The sequence below is a fragment of the Tinamus guttatus genome, unplaced genomic scaffold (assembly GCF_059628265.1).
Source record: "Tinamus guttatus ecotype Peru unplaced genomic scaffold, ASM5962826v1 Tinamus_guttatus_pri_ptg000048l, whole genome shotgun sequence".
Lineage (NCBI taxonomy): Eukaryota > Metazoa > Chordata > Aves > Tinamiformes > Tinamidae > Tinamus > Tinamus guttatus.
Genome location: NW_028288582.1, coordinates 8,647,203 through 8,665,784, shown reverse-complemented (window position 1 = coordinate 8,665,784; position 18,582 = coordinate 8,647,203). Strand labels below are relative to the sequence as shown.

The 18,582-nt window shown below is 37.3% G+C and overlaps 1 protein-coding gene across 1 annotated transcript in view; it reads left to right on the top strand.

Moving 5' to 3' along the window:
- The first annotated feature begins 1,082 nt into the window (after positions 1 to 1,082).
- The window catches only part of WDR25 (WD repeat domain 25), a 51,669-nt gene continuing 34,169 nt past the window's right edge, over positions 1,083 to 18,582 (top strand). Inside the window, exon 1 of the mRNA XM_010218881.2 lies at positions 1,083 to 1,793. Coding sequence (XP_010217183.2) covers positions 1,083 to 1,793 — 711 coding nt within the window. The remainder of the gene's footprint in view (positions 1,794 to 18,582) is intronic.

The following is an 18,582-nucleotide window of genomic DNA, read 5'->3' as shown; positions in this document are numbered from 1 at the left end:
CAATATTCTGCGTAATACTTGTTTCGCATCTCTACACCCAGAGATCTGAAAGTGGTAAGTCACCATCGTGTGACCTGTGCTACCAGCTAAGCGTGAAAATGAAGGAGGGATGCTGTCACTGTACCTTGGCTAGTTGCTCATTAGAATATAGAAATGCGTGTTGCCTGTAACTAGCAGAAGTCTATCTTATTTTGGGGATTTGTTTGGACAAACCCATTTCTTGAATGGGGCTAAACCTGTACTTCTCATGCTCTGTCCAAGCTCTTGGAAAAGACTGGGTCGTTGGTCGTAAGTCATTCAGTGTGATCTATATCCAGCCTTGATGTGTGTGTTCTCATTCACAGAAACTTAGAAACGCTTACTCCGTAGAAATGCCCCCATGCTTTTATTTTCTATAAAAGTTCACGCAAATAGTGAATTCATTGTATCTTCTGGTATATGCCTGTTATGTAAAATACAGGCTATATGCAATTTACCCTGTGGATAGAGTTTGAAAGTGTCCTTGTAAGTTTTTGACACATTAGTAATTTTCTAGGTAGTCCCTTTCAGCTGACAATTAAACATGTTCATACTATTTCACAGTGCAGAGAACTTAAAAGAAATGGGGATTAGCCTTGCTCCAAACTTGAAATACTTTTATTTCAAGTTTTATTTCTACTTTTATTCCTACAGATGTACATCCCAAAGCACTACGTAATTGCATTACTCAGGAAAAAGTGCTTTAACAAGTATCATTAAAGTGATTTACAGTACTTATGTTGTAACTTTGTTTTGGTTTTCATATTCATTTTCACTTTTTGTGATATGCAAGTGTATCTCGGCAATGCATTGAAAATTTATGTAAAGTGCTTGGAGGTAAATGATGTTGCATAATTGAGTGTATGGACGTGCTCTAACAAAGGAATAAAATATACAGATAAACAGTGATAAAGGCATAGATATTTGTAAAGGGATTTAAATATGCTTTAAGTGATTCAAACTGTAGAATCTACAATGAATTGGGTTCTGAATGATCAATTCTTTGTTGCAGGTCATCCTTCTGGAGGATTTCAGTGCTGCTCTGCAGGCTGCTCTATGTAGCCATGAGTTTGTCGTTGGTTGCTTATGACGATTCAGACTCTGAGGCAGAAGTGGAAAAGACTGAGGCTCCCGGTACATGTGGTAGAGGAAAAAGCCTTCTGAGTTCTGTAAATCATGTTCAGACTTTTGCACCGGGTACTTTGGGCACAAAAACAGTGTATGAAATGCAATGTACTGAGAATGCTGACAGTTCTGGCCTGGGCGCTGTTTGTGAAGATCCCCCTGAGCACTATTCCCAGAATAACAACACTTATTTGACATCTCCTTATTGTAGGAGAGCTCGCCCTAGCCACACTGCGCTATGCATGACCTACAGAAACTATGAACAAGCATCAGGCTCTGCAGTAACCTCTGGCATTTCTTCTCAGAAGCGAATACATAAAGACAGTGTTACTTCTCTAAAGGGAATTAGACCATATATCCCTAAAAGGCTGCGTCAAGAAAATGCTAGTGTGTGCAAAGCAAAAGAATCTAATCAGGGAGAAAACTCAAACTGTGATGTTAAATTAGATATAACAGGAGAGCAGACTGTGACAAAGGTCTCTGAATTAATTAAGCCCTACTTGGGATCGAAATACAGATTAACTGAAGTCCCCCAAAATTTAGTATTTCACATCTCTAAGCACAGCGGTCCTGTTAATGAAATCCAATGGTGTCCTGTACAAGAACAGAGTCACATGCTTCTCTCGGCTTCTATGGATAAAACAATCAAGGTAATGTAATACAAGATGTGTTGTGAACCAACTAAAAATTAAACACTGCCTTGAATAATGTTCTTCTGGGAATAACTAAACTGCTTGCTGTTGTTTGACAGTCCACAGAACCTGAGCTTTGTAGTACCAGAGCCTATTACAAACTTTCGCTTCAATTCCTTTCTATGCGTAGAATCTCCATATTGCAGAATGTTTTTGTATTACTTATGTCAACTTCTCACATGTTAAATTAACAAGCTAGACTTCTAACAGATCATAGAATCCATAGATTCTATATTAATGATGGCTAACGTTTCTTTTAGTATGTCTTGCTTTAAGGACACTGTGGCCGTAAGCCCAGTTGGCAAGCATATTCTGCCTTATATCGTTAAACAACTGACTGCCAACATAGAAAAGATATGTTGGGGAACTTTGAGAAAGTGGCATGTTGAAGACAATGCTCTGGGTCAAATGAATCTCTTATCTAAACTTACATAGCAATTGTTATGTCCTAGGGAAACATCATTTGATAGTGAACAAATTCGTTAGCTTTTTTTGAAGGTTGATTGCTCCCTACCTAAAGTATCTTTTCCTTCTAGTTTTGCTGTATTTGGTTTCAGTTATAGACATCAATTCTTGTTTTAATTTGGTCAATCCAATTTATTTTTAAAATTAGTAATTCTTATATGGAAATATTGCATTTTTTCCCAGAAATAGGAAATACACTTCAGTGTATTTCTAAAACCAAATGGGAGCATTTAACTTCAAAATAGAATTTCAATTCTGTTTTCATGTTAAAAGTTTTAGGAATTAAATTCTCTTGAGCTTATTAAAATTGATCTTTTACTTATTTGCTGTTTTATTGTTTAAAGAATTGAATTTTATTTAGTTTGTTATATTTTTATTGTTTAGTTAGCTTAATGCAGTTTAAATAGTAAACTTTTTCGGAACTAATTGCCTAGGTTCCCTGAACATACAAATTCAAGATAAATATTGTTAATATTTGCTATATTAGAGAATGCCAGTGTAAGTATTAGTGAAGCAATACTGTAGCTGTGTTATGAAATACATCTGAAACATCATGGGTTTGGAAGATATTCTATGGAGAGATTTAAAAAAAGGCTTCCTATTTCCCAGTTGGATTGAAGACTGTGGTAATATGAGCAATGTGTTTTCTTTCAGTGTGCACCTTCATGTGAATCGCTTTCAAGCCAGTAGAGGGCACAGTTAGATTAAGTATTGGCTTGATGTTAAGAAACTGATTTCACGAACTTTTTAGGGTCTTAAGCCCAGAAATCTCCCATGGAAAAGCTGTAATTTATCTTCTGAGAATTTTTAGGCTACTGGTCATTCTTTGGAGCTATCTATTTCTTGCTGTAAGTATAAAACTAAGCAATTTAAAGCACAGATGTTGTATGTGGGTTTTTCTTTCGTTCTGTTCTTCAATTTCATACCTTCACCTAGCTCTCCCCTTTGTTAGTCACTTCAAAAAACACTTGCTAGAATTGCTAGCTTAAATCCAAGCAGTGGCAACTTATCTTATTGCCCTTTAAAGGGAAAAGACATTTTGATACACACAGGATGTTCACACTATTCACTTAGGATATCTATTTGGAATAAGACTCGGTGCACCTAGCTAGAGACCTAAAATCCTTGCACAAGCAGAGAGAGTGGGCAAACTAGAGATATAAAACTATGTACTTAAATAGTCATGTAAATAATTCCTGATATAATTACAAATGAATATTCCTGTAGTGTAAATATCTTTGATTCAGTCAAATTCAGCCTGTGCAACTCCGTAGCTTATTTTTCAAAGGGTCCAGCATAAGTCAGTGGCAATCTGTCAGGAGCAAGAGACCTGTCTAAGCAGGTCAGACTGACAGATGTTAGTAGCTTAAATTTTGACTAAATTAAAAGATGTATAGTTGTATGCTATTTTTTATATTACGTGGTTGAAAAAAAAATCACTTTTCTATTTTTCAGTGTTCAAACTTTTTTTCCAGTCACAAACTAAGAATTTTCCTTTTTGGGATGGGATGATTTTCCTCATGGAGACGGGGGGAAACCCTTGGTGATTTAGTTACTTCAATTTAATGGTCTTAGTTTAGATGGGAAATGAAGAAAGTGTCTTATGTAGTGTTCAGGGTGATTTATCCATATCACATTTTCCTATATACTTAAAATATATACATGGATTTGATCATGTGGGTTTTTCATTATCTTGTTTTAAAATAGGAAAAGAGCAGTCTTTATGTTCTCCCAGTTTAACCAATGTACATTTTAAGATCTCCTTTAAGAATGGGTGTAAAGCATACTGTAATGCAAAAATTGAGGTTTCCACTTAGCAGCTCCTTGAAGAATTAACCTGCTGGCAGGAAAGATAATCAGAAATGGTTTGTACAAGTATCTTGTGGAAAGAACACACTCCTTCACAGGGCTTTCTTGTTTGGTTTTTCATATTATTTGTTCTCAATGAAACTTCTGATAAGATTGCATTGAAAAACACCTGGTAATCAGTGGTGAGTTCATCCACATAACTTTTTTTAGGTAATGCTTCTGTCAGCAGATGGAGCCCTGGAGCATCTCAAAATGATAATTGAGCTACTGTCTTACAGAAGAAAATAAAAAAATTAATGGTTGCCTCCATTTTGACAAGACAAAATTTCATAAGGGAAGATTATATATACTAGTGATAATTACCTGCAGCTCCTCTGCTATAGAGCATTATAGATCTCATAAGTCTCTCATCTGTAGGGAATACAAGCAAATTTAAATTTATGTTTTGGAACTAGTATTTTATCTTCTGCCTAGATTTTGAGCCTTCCTCTTTGGCAGGGGAAGCCGGGAGGTAGGATGGGCTGCCCTTCCTAGCAGTAGCACTCCTGATAGTACTTCCATCCTAAGTAGCTCGAGGAAGGGGTGGGAAACAGTGTTCAAATTGGAGTAAGAACTGCAGGGAGCTTTTACTGTGGCAGTGCTCTTCATCATCACTAATACCTGCTAGCTGTATTGTCAGTGGCTGTTTCTACTTTGTGTGCTTTTAAGGGTTGTGGATGTGATTGTTTCAATGTTTGTCTGAACTGATTATGCTTATTTTTTTCTTTTTTCTTTAGATAGTATTAATATTTCTATCTTAAATCTGATGAGCGGCTGTCAGTGAAATGCCACTCAATGTCACTTCAGCTTTTGCCATAATGCAACTAAATGCATCTTTGCATGCATTTTGAGACTCAGCATGGGTAAAGGTGCCTGGTATTTGTAGTATGGATATTCAGTGCATCCTGAAAATTAGATCTTGTTTAAGTATTTGTGATTTAGAACTCAAAATACAAATTCCTAAGTCACAGGTTACCACTGAAGCACACAGGTGTTGTTTGTGTTTCAGGTACTAGGAGATAATTCTTTTTTTTTTCTTTTTTTTTTCCCCCTTGAAAGACATGTTTATCAGGAACACTTGATCCAGTTTTCAGTGGGTAGCTCCTTAATGTCAGAAGACCTTGTGATTGTGTAGAGTTGCATTCTTTCTCTTTTCTGCGGGGGGAAATCAAGTAGTGTATTCTAGAAGTTCATTCTTTGCTGGATCTTGTTGTATCAAACTGAAACAGTGATAGACTATTCATTCCCATAATGAGCATAGCATTGACAGCAGCAATACAGTCTTGTTTGAAAACTGCTGCTACCCTCCCCTAGAGTAACAAATTCTAGTATTGCTTCAGTTTTCAAACAGGCTGTGCATGATTCAGTCAAAATAACCAGAATAGATTGCTTCTCATTGTTCTGTCATGTGCATGTCTGTTCATAAGCTAATGAATTTAGGCTGCCAAATTACTTCATATAAGTTTACACATTGCTGTCAGGTGGTTATAACTTTGTCACCATTAGGTTAGATTCAAACTATTCATTCAGCACTATTAGATATCCTGCTGCCAGTGCCCGCAAGCATTCAAATGTTTAGGTTCATTTGAAAGTCTAATTATGATAATGCTTCTTTAATATTGAGAATGTGAGGAGTCTTTTTCTTGAAAATGCATACCACATTATCTGAAAACTTAGAAAAGTGCTATCACAGCTGTCAGTCTGTTCCTAATGCTGTATTTTTAAAAATAATTATTTTTATTTTATTGAAAGTGGTACCTGAAGCATCAAGGCTGACTCTTCATTTCGGTGCCTTATTCTGACCTTCCTTCCTTTTCTTATTAGAACCATGTGTGTTTTTTTTCCAAGACTTTTGAACTTGCTGACTATTAAGGTAGAAGTACACTATTTGATAGTGTGGTAAATCAGTTTCTAAAGTACTGAAAGTGTTTCTCTGTATATATTTTCTTTTAACAAAATTATTTCTTATGGCTCATTTGGGTATAAAGTGCTTATTTTGTGTGTAAAGGAGTTCCTGTGTAGGAACAAATGTACCTGGCTGTTGGCAAGAGGTACTGACTGCTTACATGCCAGTATGGGTCAGGAGCTAATTGGCAGCAAAAACTGTAACACAAGTCAGCAAAGAGCAATTCGTGGAAGTGGTGGGGTTTGGTCATAAAAATATGTGCAGGTAGGGACTATTTCACGATTTTGGTGTGTTAATACCAAGATATGTTTAGAGATTGTTCCTTCATTGAGATTTTTTTAAAAAATTATTTTCATGCTTCCAGCAGTGCTGTTGTCAAGGAAACAGAAATCCTTGTAATGCCTTTGTTCACATTCCTCAGAATCCACAGCTGGAGATGACTTGTATAGTTTTATGTTGTTAGTGGTTGACATACTCTTGTATCTCAAAGGGTTTTTTCAAAGGAGTTTGGCTCTTTAGATATAAATAGCAGCATCCTCATCTCTACACTGCGTGATAGGCCACTGTTTTCTTTCCTTCTTCACTAATAAGAACTAAATTCAGTGCCATTATAGTCAGCAGTTTATCCCAACATGTTTGTGAACCTGATACTTAAAGAAGGGGGAGAAAAAGGCTTTAAAAAAAGGCAGTGAATCCCTCAGCTTCTAGTTTTGGCTTTTAGTCCTGCAAGAATGTCAGTTTTTGCTTATGGAAATGTGCCTAGAAATATGTCCTGAATTAGGGTTTATGTGAGGAATGCTAGAATGCTACTCCATGCTGGAGGTCTTGGAGAAGAGTTTAGACCTCCTTGTGGTCGTATGAGAGTGTAGATATTTAGGAGAGGGAGCAGCTAATATGCCCCTATTTCCAAAAAGAACTGGAAATTGCTTAAAGAAGTGTTCAGAAAGTAAAAATCTCAAGAGCAGCAAATTAATTAAGCCTGGTGGTAGATTTTGTGCCATATTTTTTTTTTTTCCTCTCATTTGAAGCCTCTATAGTGTCCTCCTTTTTCAGCTGCTGAGTTCCTGAGGTCTGGAGGAGAATACAGTCCTTCCACTCCTCTGATACTCCAGCCTCTAAAATTTGGTCAAAATTGACCAGTTTAGTAAAAAGCTACTCTAGGTGAGAGGCATGGGGAGGGAAAGTACAGCTGTTGTGAAATAACTCACAAAATGTCCTTCTGCAAAAATCCTGGAGGATGGTTTTTGGATAACTCTAAGCAGATGTGAAGGGGAAAAAAGGATTATTTCTTCCACTCATGATATATATATATATATATATATATATATATATATATATATATATTTAACATACAGAAATAGCAAGAATATTAGGTGATGTCTGTCTTATTTTCCTGGGAAACCTTTTATCTGAGATTGTAGAGTTCTGCACTTAAAAGACACTTGCTATATTGCTGGAGGAGTTCTTAGTAGAAATTAAGTAGGCTGTAGCAGAAATTAGGTACCCTCCCCTTGCAGCATGGTCAGTGTGAGGGAGAGGGGAAAAAGTGCTAGAGGTGTCAGTGAGTTTGTGTCTCTAGCTAAAGTTTAATGGGTGTCATAAATCAAACTGTGCACTGACCCACAGAACCTTCATGGACAGTCGGTGTGAAGTAAGGAAATTGGAATGAAATTTGAGCAATGGCAAGAAAATATTTTTGAAGGAATCTCAGAAATTCATCATTAAATACAAAATACTATGATTTTTCTCCCTTCATAGAACATCTTTTTGAATTTATAGAATAGTCTAGGGGGGAAAATTTATGGTGATAAATTTTTCTATATGGAAACTTAAATAGAGTCCAGGTGAAAATGTCATGTTTTTGAAGCTTGGAAAAAAGAAGCTAGAACAGTTTCACAGAATAGTTCCATTTTTTTTTCTAAAGTTACTCTAATAAATTACAGTAAACTTTTAAACAATTGGTGAATTCTAAATGCTTTTACTATTAAAAATGTAAATAGCTCCAATGTATTTTGTTTCTCCTTTAGAAGTCTAACCTTATAGATGTATATTACATAGTGTCATACACTTGAAACCTACTAGCAAAGGTAAAGGTACATTATGACTTGGAATCCTTCATTCTGCTGTCAATGTTGTCAAGGAAACAGTCTTGGGAGAAGATTTGCTCTGTTTCTTCAGATCCTGTAGAGAGATTCCTTGCATAAAATGTATCCAGCATCAGCAGCGGAAATGATTTGCCGCAAATTTTTGTTCTTGTCAGTATGTTCATAGTGTTTTTGCTTATTCGTATTTTATCTTTTTTCAGACTTAGATGCTGCTATTTTATACCATCCTATAATGTTATACCAGTGAATGTACCAAAGATTATTGATAACTGATCTTTGGACAAAACCTTATGCAAAAGAAATTTTATGACATTTCAATGTATTTGGTATGAACACAACTTGTAGTTACAGATTCTCCATTTAAGGGGAAAAGAAACATTAAGCAAAACTTTATATATTTGTAAAGTTGTTTCACTGCTGTACAGCTAATAAAGCCCACTTCCTGTGAATTAATAACCTCCTTCACAGACATACTTATTTCATGCATATTCTTTTGTTGTAATAACCTATTATTTTCATTTTGTGGGTGGTCTGGAACTGTACATTTGGTTTGTCTTTCAGTACCTGCTGCCTGACTGGCTAGTTGGGGTGCTTATGCCTAAGCTTGTAGAGGGATTGGAACTTGATGTTTTACCCAAACACTTTTGTGTAGGCAACTTGTAAGAATTCAATTATAAAAACTTCTAAGCTTTTCAAATACTGAAACTGGTTAGTGAGTTGAAAGATACTGGAGGAGACTTGGCAAATGGTAAAGATTTTGTTATGTACATACTAACTACGTAATGCCTCACATCATGAAGCAAGACTTTAGAGTCTGGAACCTCTCCAGTCCGCTAGGCTTGTTGCTCTCTTTTTGGATTATAGCTTCCTCAATAAAAACAATCCTCATTCTAAACATTGTGATCAGTAGCTGGATATATTTTATATATATATATGCATATGTAAATATAAATGTGTGTGCGTATGACTTCATCATTAGAAAACTTCAAGCTGGAGGTGGAGGACAGTACTGCAGAGTTAGTATTCTTGACCGAAGACTTTTGCACCCCACCTAGTAAACTGTCCCAAGAGCTGTTCAGATAAAAACATATTAAAATTTGGAAGTACAAAATGATCTATTAAAGCTTTAAGAATGTTATAGCCATACAGCATAATCATCTCCTATAGATACTTCAAAAAGGCCCTTCTGAAATGCTACTAGAATCCTTCTTGTTTGTTTTCCTTTAGTATTTCTAATAACTTAGAGGCTGCATTTACTTTTTAAAACTAAATTTTAAGTGCTCATACTTTCAAGATGAAATAAGAGGTTAATGTCAAGGCATTATGTGCAATTAATTGAGAGGCACCATAAAAGCAAGGAGGTTAGTACGTTATTAGTTCATATATTTCCTATGATGTTTTTCCCTCAGGAAAACACAGGACTTAATGTTCAAAGCTTATTCCGTAGCACTGCTTCCATGTGATAGATACAGGGCATATGCTGAGGTGCCTCTGCGGTTGTCCAGCCTTATGTCCTTTCCACTGTACAAGTGATCAACTGTTGCAGGTTAGCAGTTTGTCAGGATGTAAATAGAGCAAATTGGGATCCAGGACTTTTTTGAGAGCCTATTTCTAAGAATAGTGTCCTTTAAAAAGAGATGTTGCTAGTAACCATGCTCAGTAAACATGTTAGAGCTTGGCAGATATTAAAGCTAGCCGTATGATAACAAGCCAAAGCAAAATATATTGAAATGTAGTTTAATCTTATTCTCCTTGCTAGCTCTGGAATAGTGATAGTTATGTTTCACTAGCAATGAGGACATTCATCTGCTTTACAAAATTCATAATTTATTTCTGTAAATAGGGACCTGACTGCTCGTGTTTTAAGGTAGCTTTGTTGGAGAATTTGTCAGGAAATTTGGTTGTAATTCTCTGCAGGCAGAAATTTGTCACTTAAATACTGGGAAACTCTGTACTTTTAGAAATGGCTGTAGTGATGTGTTACTCTGCCACTGTGCAAGCACTGCTGGTAGCTCTGCCCAGTGCGTTGTCTTGGGAGCAGCTGCTGCCCCTGTGGCTGGGCTGCCAGGGCCTGCCTGTTGCAGCTGTCCCTGCTTCTCTCAGGGCATGAGATGTGCCTATGGATCTCTTTAATTTGTGTTTTTATTTGCCTGCTTTATTGACCTTTATTGATAGAAAAGATGTTTATCTCATATGGGGTGTATATGTCTATATCTCCATATAGAGAGAGCGGGCAAAACCTATGGGTTGCGTAGGTGACTTGGGTTTTTACTCTAGAAGCAGTATGACAATATAGAAGTTCAGTGCAAATAAGTCTGAATCTGATAATGACTGTTTAACTGAAGCTTAATGGGGAGCCCCCCACTCCCAAATTACCGCAGTTGGCTAATGTTTTTCTGTCTCATGTTTTCTGATCCGACTTGTAGGTCAACTGCAGTTGCATGCACAGTAGCATCCTTTAAAAGCTGATGCTAGAGCTGTTGAGGTTGTATGTATGCTCTGAAGAGAATACAATGTTTTCTTGTTTAATAATGGGTGTCCAAAACCTGCAGGGTGCAAATGCATCTTTGAATATATTGCCCCAGTTCTTAATTACCCTGCAGGAATTTGCAGACACTTACCACACCATTTGCCTCTAAACTTATATGAGTCTGAAATTGAGGTGTTTAAAACTTATGAGAAGTCCCTACTTTTACTATCACATAAATGCATGTGACTTGGGGGAAATGGTAGCAGTGAATATGCTACACAGAGGTGAAGAAAAAATAAGATTTTCATAAGTAAATGGCTGTAATAATTTAGCTAATTATAACTTGCAGAGTTGTAATTTATTCTTCTCAAGTTTTCCTCTTTTGCCTGCTGGTAAGATATTGATTGCTTAAGTGTTTTCTGGCTACAATTACCAACTGCTAGTAAACACTATTGTTGTTTCACTTTTAGCTGCTCTGAACATGTTCTCAATGTGTTGCTATTACACTGAGGTCAATGAGAAATTGCAGTTTGTGCCCTACTGCTGTTTTACCATATAGGCTCATCAACAGAAAAATTGCTGGTTGTATGCAATTCTTAATATTTACTTGTAATTATAAAAGGGTTTCTCTTTTGTTACTTGAATGCATGTGTCAAACCTCTGTACTTTAACCATCTCTCATCCCAAATATGCCCGATACTCTTAGCCCTGTTTACTTCAGGTAGGTTTACTGGGTTTTGAACTTGTAAAGTAAAGATTACCTGTCTTCATAGGTTAAAAACAAAACAAACAAACCACAAAAAAACAAAAACACAACCTTGTAGGTGATGCTTTTGTTCCTGGCATCCTGTCTTGATTACCATTTCCTCATAATTTTCCATAATTTTTGATGAGTATCAAAAATATGTATTCATTTATTGCACTGAAATGTCCAAAAGCATTATCTGCAATGCTAATATCAGTTTCCCTTCTTATGTCTATCCCTCTTATTCCCTAGTCTTATGGTTCTAAAAATCAATATCCCTTGGATGGTCCCCAGCAGAAGGGATTAAAATTAAGAATTTTAAGGGAAGAAATCTGTATTAGATATGGAATCAAAAGTGTCTCTTTTCAGTCTGCAGCATGGTGGGTCTCTTATCCTTCTGTGTTCCCCAGTCAAAAGGCCTTGCCAATACTTGAGATGCACTTTTGAAGTAGAAGACTAACTGTACGCTTACACAGCTACAACCATCTTTTAGAGGGTCAGAAGTTTCTTGACACTACTATTTTCAGAATACTTATCTGCTTAAAGATGGTTTGCCTATTTTTATTTATTTATTCTCTTCCTCTGCAAACTTCATTGACACCAGTAGTTGCTAGTCAAATCAGTTGAAAGATGCAGACTAGTAGGACATCCTACAACTACTGATTATTTTTGTGATCAAAATTCTCCCTGTCAAATCAAAAAGGGTATTTTTGTTTTCTAGGAGCACATTATTAATAGATCTATCTTCTAGCCAAAATAAGCTTATTCTTTTTATTCTTGTAAAAAAGAATAAGAGGCAGAATGCTAAGGCATCTGTTTTAACACTGCTGTCAAGTTCAGCTTTTCCTATTTTCATGTTTCAGTGGTCCAAAAAATGTTGACTAAAACAAAGATCAGTGTGGATAATAACCCTCCCCCTTTCCATTTTTAAGACAAAGGTTTTCATGTCTGCATTTTCTATGATGCTTAAGTCATGCTTCATCTCTGTAGCATGCTGAATTTGGATATTTCTATTTGAAATGAATGTAACTTATTTGAACAAGATTACATATGCAACCTAATATGGACAGTGTGTTTAGTATGTACGATTTTTAGCTTAAATATGAGTATTTTCAAACAGTTATCCCTTACATCTGTCTCAGGAGCTAGAGCTCAAATAAGTTAGCTCATTTACTTTCATTTCAGTCTGACGTGAGGAACTTATTTACTGTCTGCTCTGAGAAAACAGTCAAAAGTAGCATTTTTCTCAGCTTCTTTTGCCTGAAGGAGAGTTTTTTTAACAAAAGCCATGTACTTATGTTGGAACACGTATCTCTACATTAGCAGGTAAGCGAAGGTATCCGATTTTGCAGAGCAACAAAATACTTGATTACAGATCTAATGATAGTTTAAGAGGTGTTTTCAGATGTGCTGAAATCAAGGACTTGAAGCAGATGAACTTAATTATCTTTGTGAATATTCACAATCACATTATGTGCTTTAAATGTCACATTTGGAAATAGTGCCTCATTGCTAGTTAATTAACAATAATTACTCAAGCTAGTGCTTGTGTTTCTGGAATTTCTTACCCACTGTGACAAATGTGTTTTGCTTGTAAAGGTTTAGCAGTATAAAAACTAGATTTTTTTACTTTAGCTCATTCTGAAAGTGTTACGTTGCTTAGCCTCTGTAGCCTGATATTTCTGCCTGGAGAAGCTGTTACTGTGTTCCTTTTATTGCTACATCTGGGCAATGTTTTTGGCATCTGAATTATGGTATATAATTAGAATTGAACTCCTTTAATATTATAGGAGTGAAACAATGGCAAATTAGGCTGGCAGTGTGGAAATCCATCATGAGGTGTTACAAAAGTGTGTTGACAGCCACAGCTAAAGAAGTGTGGCTTATAATGATACCAGAAAGGCTTTCTTAGTGATGGTGCCTATGCAGAATGTCTTCTGTTGGTAAGAATGGCTTTTCTTGGGGGAGGAAAAAAAAAAAAAGATTTTTAAAAAAACAAACCACAACAACATCCACTCTAGATCCTAGAAAATCTTTCTTATATGCTATTCTTCCATTTCTCTTTCACCTTCCTTTCTGCCTTTCGTATGAAAATTCCGTAATTGAAATATGAAAGGACTCCTCTCAACTATTTTTCCTTAAGTGTTTTTTCTGTAACAATGGTTGTGTCCTTGTTTGCAGCTGCGCACTTTTATACAAAGGTTTTGTTTAAATAATTAGCAACCTCAGTTGGACTCAGACTTATAAACAGTGTGTTCTCTTTGCCTGTGAATTTCCTCATTACCTGCATGGATTAGAATTTACTGAGATAATGGTAAAATATTAACACAACTTATGCCATTCTGGAAAATATATCAAATGCTTTACAGTGAAGTTTAACCCGCAATATTTACAATATACAAAACAAAAAAATTGAATTTTCAGATATCAATTGAAGAAGCAATTTAGAGAACAGTGAAAGAAATCATCTTTGGGAGGAGAGTGGGGGAGGTACCAGAGGACTGGAAGAAAGCCAATGTCATTTCAGCCTTCAAAAAAGGCAAGAGAGAGGACCCGGAAAACAACAGACCAATCAGCCTCACCTCTGTCCCTGGAAAGGTGATGGAACAGCTCATCCTAGAGACCATCTCTAGGTATGTCATGGAAAATAAGGTTATCAGGAGTAGTCAGCATGGATTAACCAAGGGGAAGTTGTGTCTGACAAACCTGATGGCCTTCTACGATGAGGTAACTGGCTGGATCGATGATGGGAGAGCCGTGCATGTTGTCTACCTTGACTTCAGCAAGGCTTTTGACACAGTCTCCCATAACATCCTCATAGGAAAGCTTAGAAAATGTGGACTGGATGAGTGGACTGTGAAGTAGATTGAGGACTGGCTGGATGGCAGAGCCCAGAGGGTTGTGATAAATGGGGCTGAGTCTGGTTGGAGGCCTGTGGCCAGTGGTGTCCCACAAGGGTCAGCAATGAGCCTGGTGCTCTTCAACTTGTTCATCAATGACTTGGACGAAGGGACAGAATGCACCCTGAGCGAGTTTGCAGATGATACCAAACTGGGTGGAGTGGCCAGCGCTCCTGAGGGTTGTGCTGCCATTCAGAGAGAGCTAGACAGGATGGAGCATTGGGCAGAGAGGAGCCTCATGAGGTTCAACAAGAACAAGTGCAGGGTCCTCCACCTGGGGACGAATAACCCCAGGCACCAGTACAGATTAGGGGTTGGCCTGCTGGCAAGCAGCTCCTTGGAGTGGGATTTGGGAGTCCTGGTTGACAACAGGTTAACCATGAGTCAGCAATGTGCACTCATGGCCAAGAAGGCCAATGGGATCCTGGCTGCATCAGGAGAAGCGTTGCCAGCAGGTCAAGGGAGGGGATCCTGCCCCTCTACTCGGCTCTGGTGAGGCTGCACCTGGAGTGTTGGGTGCAGTTCTGGGCTCCCCAGTACAAGAGGGATGTGGAGCTTCTAGAGAGGGCCCAGCAGAGAGCCACAAAGATGATTAAGGGACTGGAGCATTTGTCATATGAGGAAAGAGTAAGTGAGATGGGCCTGTTTAGTCTGGAGGAAAGAAGGCTGAGAGGAGATTTGAGTAATATGTTCAAGCACCTGAGGTGTGGTTGTACAGAGAATGGAGCCAGGCTCTTTGCTGTGGTGGCTGGTGACAGGATGAGGGGTAATGAGTGTAAGCTGAAACATAGGAAGCTTAATCTCCATGTGAGGAAGAACTTCTTTACTGTGAGGGTGACAGAACCCTGGAACAGGCTGCCCAGAGAGGCTGTGGAGTCTCCTTCTCTGGAGATCTTCCAAACCCGCCTGGATGCCACCCTGTGCCACGTGCTCTAGGTGTCCCTGCTGGAGCAGGGGGGTTGGACTAGATGATCTCTCGGTCCCTTCCAACCCTAAGCATTCTGTGAATTTTAAAGAGTTCAACGATAAACAAAACTGTATGCCTTGCGTACTGGGAGCAAGAATAACTGTAAGTATATGAAGGTGTACAATCAAGAGATGAGTATTGTTTAAATGGTGTGAAGGGATAGCAATATGGATGGAAAAAAGCCTGAGTTAGTAGGAAGCTGAAATGATAACATGAATTGAACTGTGTAAGGGCCTTCAACATAAGTCAAAACAGCAAAATACAAATGCTAAGCACTTTATTAGGGAAAACTTTCCCATAGTAACTTGTCTGTTAGTTGTGAAAAACCTTTTCTTCCGCTTCATTGTAAAACTGTTTAAAAAAGAAAAATAAAAATTGGAGAATAACAGCAGCCCTTTAGCTTAAAATGTTAATGTGTGTGACAAAAAGGGTTTTGGTCACATCTGTTACAAATGGATTGTGGTCAAGTAAGTATCTGAATGCTTCTTTTTTCTCCAAAGGACTGATGAGAACTCTACTGAAGGGTACCAAAGTAGAGAGCCTGATTATCATAAACTTGATTACAGTCCCTTTCTCTGTTTTAGCTCTTCCTTGGGGTGAGGCTAAGAACTGATGGAAGACATCACTATTGCTGCTGTACTGCTCTTGGTAGTACCTCAGGCTCATGCTCTGTGAAAGTGAGCAGTGATAGGCCTTGCTAATGCCTTATGTCTTAAGTGAAAGGGTTCATCAGGCTTTAAATAAGTGTGTGTGTGTGTGTGGAGGGGGGAAGTGGTGTCTAATCCTGCAAAGCATATTTACCTTATAATAAAATGAGCAGAAGTGTGTGTGTATACAATGCTTAATCTAATTGGGCCCTATACAAGTGCCAGGTAATGTCTGTGTCAGAATTATGCTCTTATTGGTTGATAACATTGTCATCTTACTGGTTGTCTTACAAGTTGATAACATTGTCATTGGTTCATGGCTTCATTTCAACGTTCAGGTAGATAGCTAGTTTTTACTTGATTCCAAATGTCTAGCTTGGAGTGTTATTGATTCCCAGCTTTGAAGGTAGGTATTCTTATACCGTCTTTAAAATCAAAAAAACTGCTAATATTTTCTCTTTAATATGGCAAAAATCCAATAATTACATAAGCTTTTATTTAATTTCTGTACTGCTACTATAATGTATATACAACTGCCCAAGTTCAAAGTATCTACTATGCATTTATAGATATTTACACTCACTTTTTTATGATAGGAGCTCTTATTTGAGCTGTAGTGCTAGTTTAGATTGAAAGCTACTTGCATCTGGAAAACAACCTTAAAAATGGATTACAATAATAATCTTCCTGTAAGGCACACCTTGTATTTTAAATTATTTTCAATTTCATCACTATCAGACAGATTATTTTTATATATACACACACGCATGTATACAAAAAGAGAATAAGCATGCAGTCTGCTGACATACATCAGCTTTAAAAAAATTTTGAGGTGCCTTTATAAATGAATGCTGGAACTGTATAAAGGCACTGAATCTAATATCAAAACTAATAAACAGCCCCTGGGTACATTAATGAAGAAAAGGCTATTTATGGAAATCAAGGCTGTGGAAGAAACGTCTGTTTGTGCCTTCAAGGTTGCTTTTAGATTTTTTATCTTAATCTCAAACTGTTCTGCTCTATGGTGGAAAAAATATAATTAAACTGCTATTGTTAAACTTCAGGTTTGCTATATCATGGAGTCCTATTACATTCATAAAAATCAGTACAAAACTTGATGTTCATTAAGTTTGCAAATAAACTGCTGATTTCATATGGGGATAAAGGACTTCATGAAACCATTGTCAATAATTGTCTGTTGGGTTGACTATAACAGGTTGCTTTTCAAGGTTTTGCAGAAGAGGGATTAAATATTAATTACAAAATACAGAGACTCTATGGTAATTTCAATGGTGCAACAGGAACCAAGTGATATTATGAAGAGTAATATTAAGCATATTTGGAATCATCTGTTAAGGGGCTTGCATTCATGTGACACTTGTTTAATGAGTTGCGTAGATATGCAAAGGAGAAACAACAAAAGCTAATCAGTTTTGTTTTATGTAAAGATGTTAATATGTAGATACTTGAATACCCTCAGAAAGAAAGAATGAGTATTCTAATGATACATGTTGATGTTGTGTAAATTGCTCTGAGAAGAGGAGCTTCTGTAATCACTGCACTTCAAAAGTGAATGTGCTTAAAAAGAAAATAGTGACACAGCTGAAGTTATGCATCTGTATTAAAATTACTGTGTGTTTGTGAATTGCCAGCTAACCTGAGATAGTTTGTTTAGAGCTTGTCAGGACTCTACCAAATGGGAAAGCAATCTGAAACCATTCCCTTTAACTCAAAAATGTGAGGGGAAAGAATTGCTCTAATGGTGCATCCTGCCGGATATAAATGTAAAATGAAAGAATGGGGAAAGCTGGGAGGCGAAGTGAGACTTCTGAGAGTTGGAGAGCTGCCTGGCACGTTTAGGACTGCGTGCCCCACCAGTGTGTCAAGTGATGATGACTTCTGTGTTGGGTGAGGGAAAACTGAATTTGGAGGGGAAGTGAAGGAGGGGGGGAAAAAAGAACCTTTGCTACATTGAAATGAAAGGAATATGCTGAGGGAATGTTTTCATGGCGCACTGCTGTGCAGCACGTGGCTGTCTTGCACACAGTCCAGATCTTTAATTTGAGTCAGCAGATATTGCTGGGGGCACTGAAAGCCAAATGTGAACTTTGGGAAACTCCTGAGGCCTTTGAGCCATCTGCCTAACGTCTCCAGATACTAAACAGGCTTCTCATAAGTGGCCAGCAAATAGGTGTGATTACATTATGGATGTTTGTATCAGCACCAGGCTGTTTGTTCTGTAATGCTCTTCAGCTTCTGAGACTTTTTTTTTCCAAAATGCATTATTTAAAAATACTGCTATTAAATATAACTTTCTGTTCCATAGACACACAGCTGTTCACCAGTTCAGGTCTTTTGTTGATCTCTGCAAAAGGGGAAGTCAGTGAAGATTTTTGAAAGCAACTTAGTGCTCTGACTGATCTTCTGGAGACTCTATTTATGTAGGAAGTAGTCTTTTAGGTCACACACAGCAAGAAAATATATCCATTAGATGATACAGTATTCACCATAATATATGTAGTAATTTGCTGCAGGGGAGATAGGAGCCCAGTGCTTGCATCCAGTTGCCTTTTTCACTTTTAGACCATAAGTTCACATATGTTTCCCCAGTTCTTAAAGAAGTGTAAAATCTAACTAGCTCAGTAGTGGAACAGATGGTGGTTTGTTGTCTCCACCAGAAAAAGAAGAAAAGTC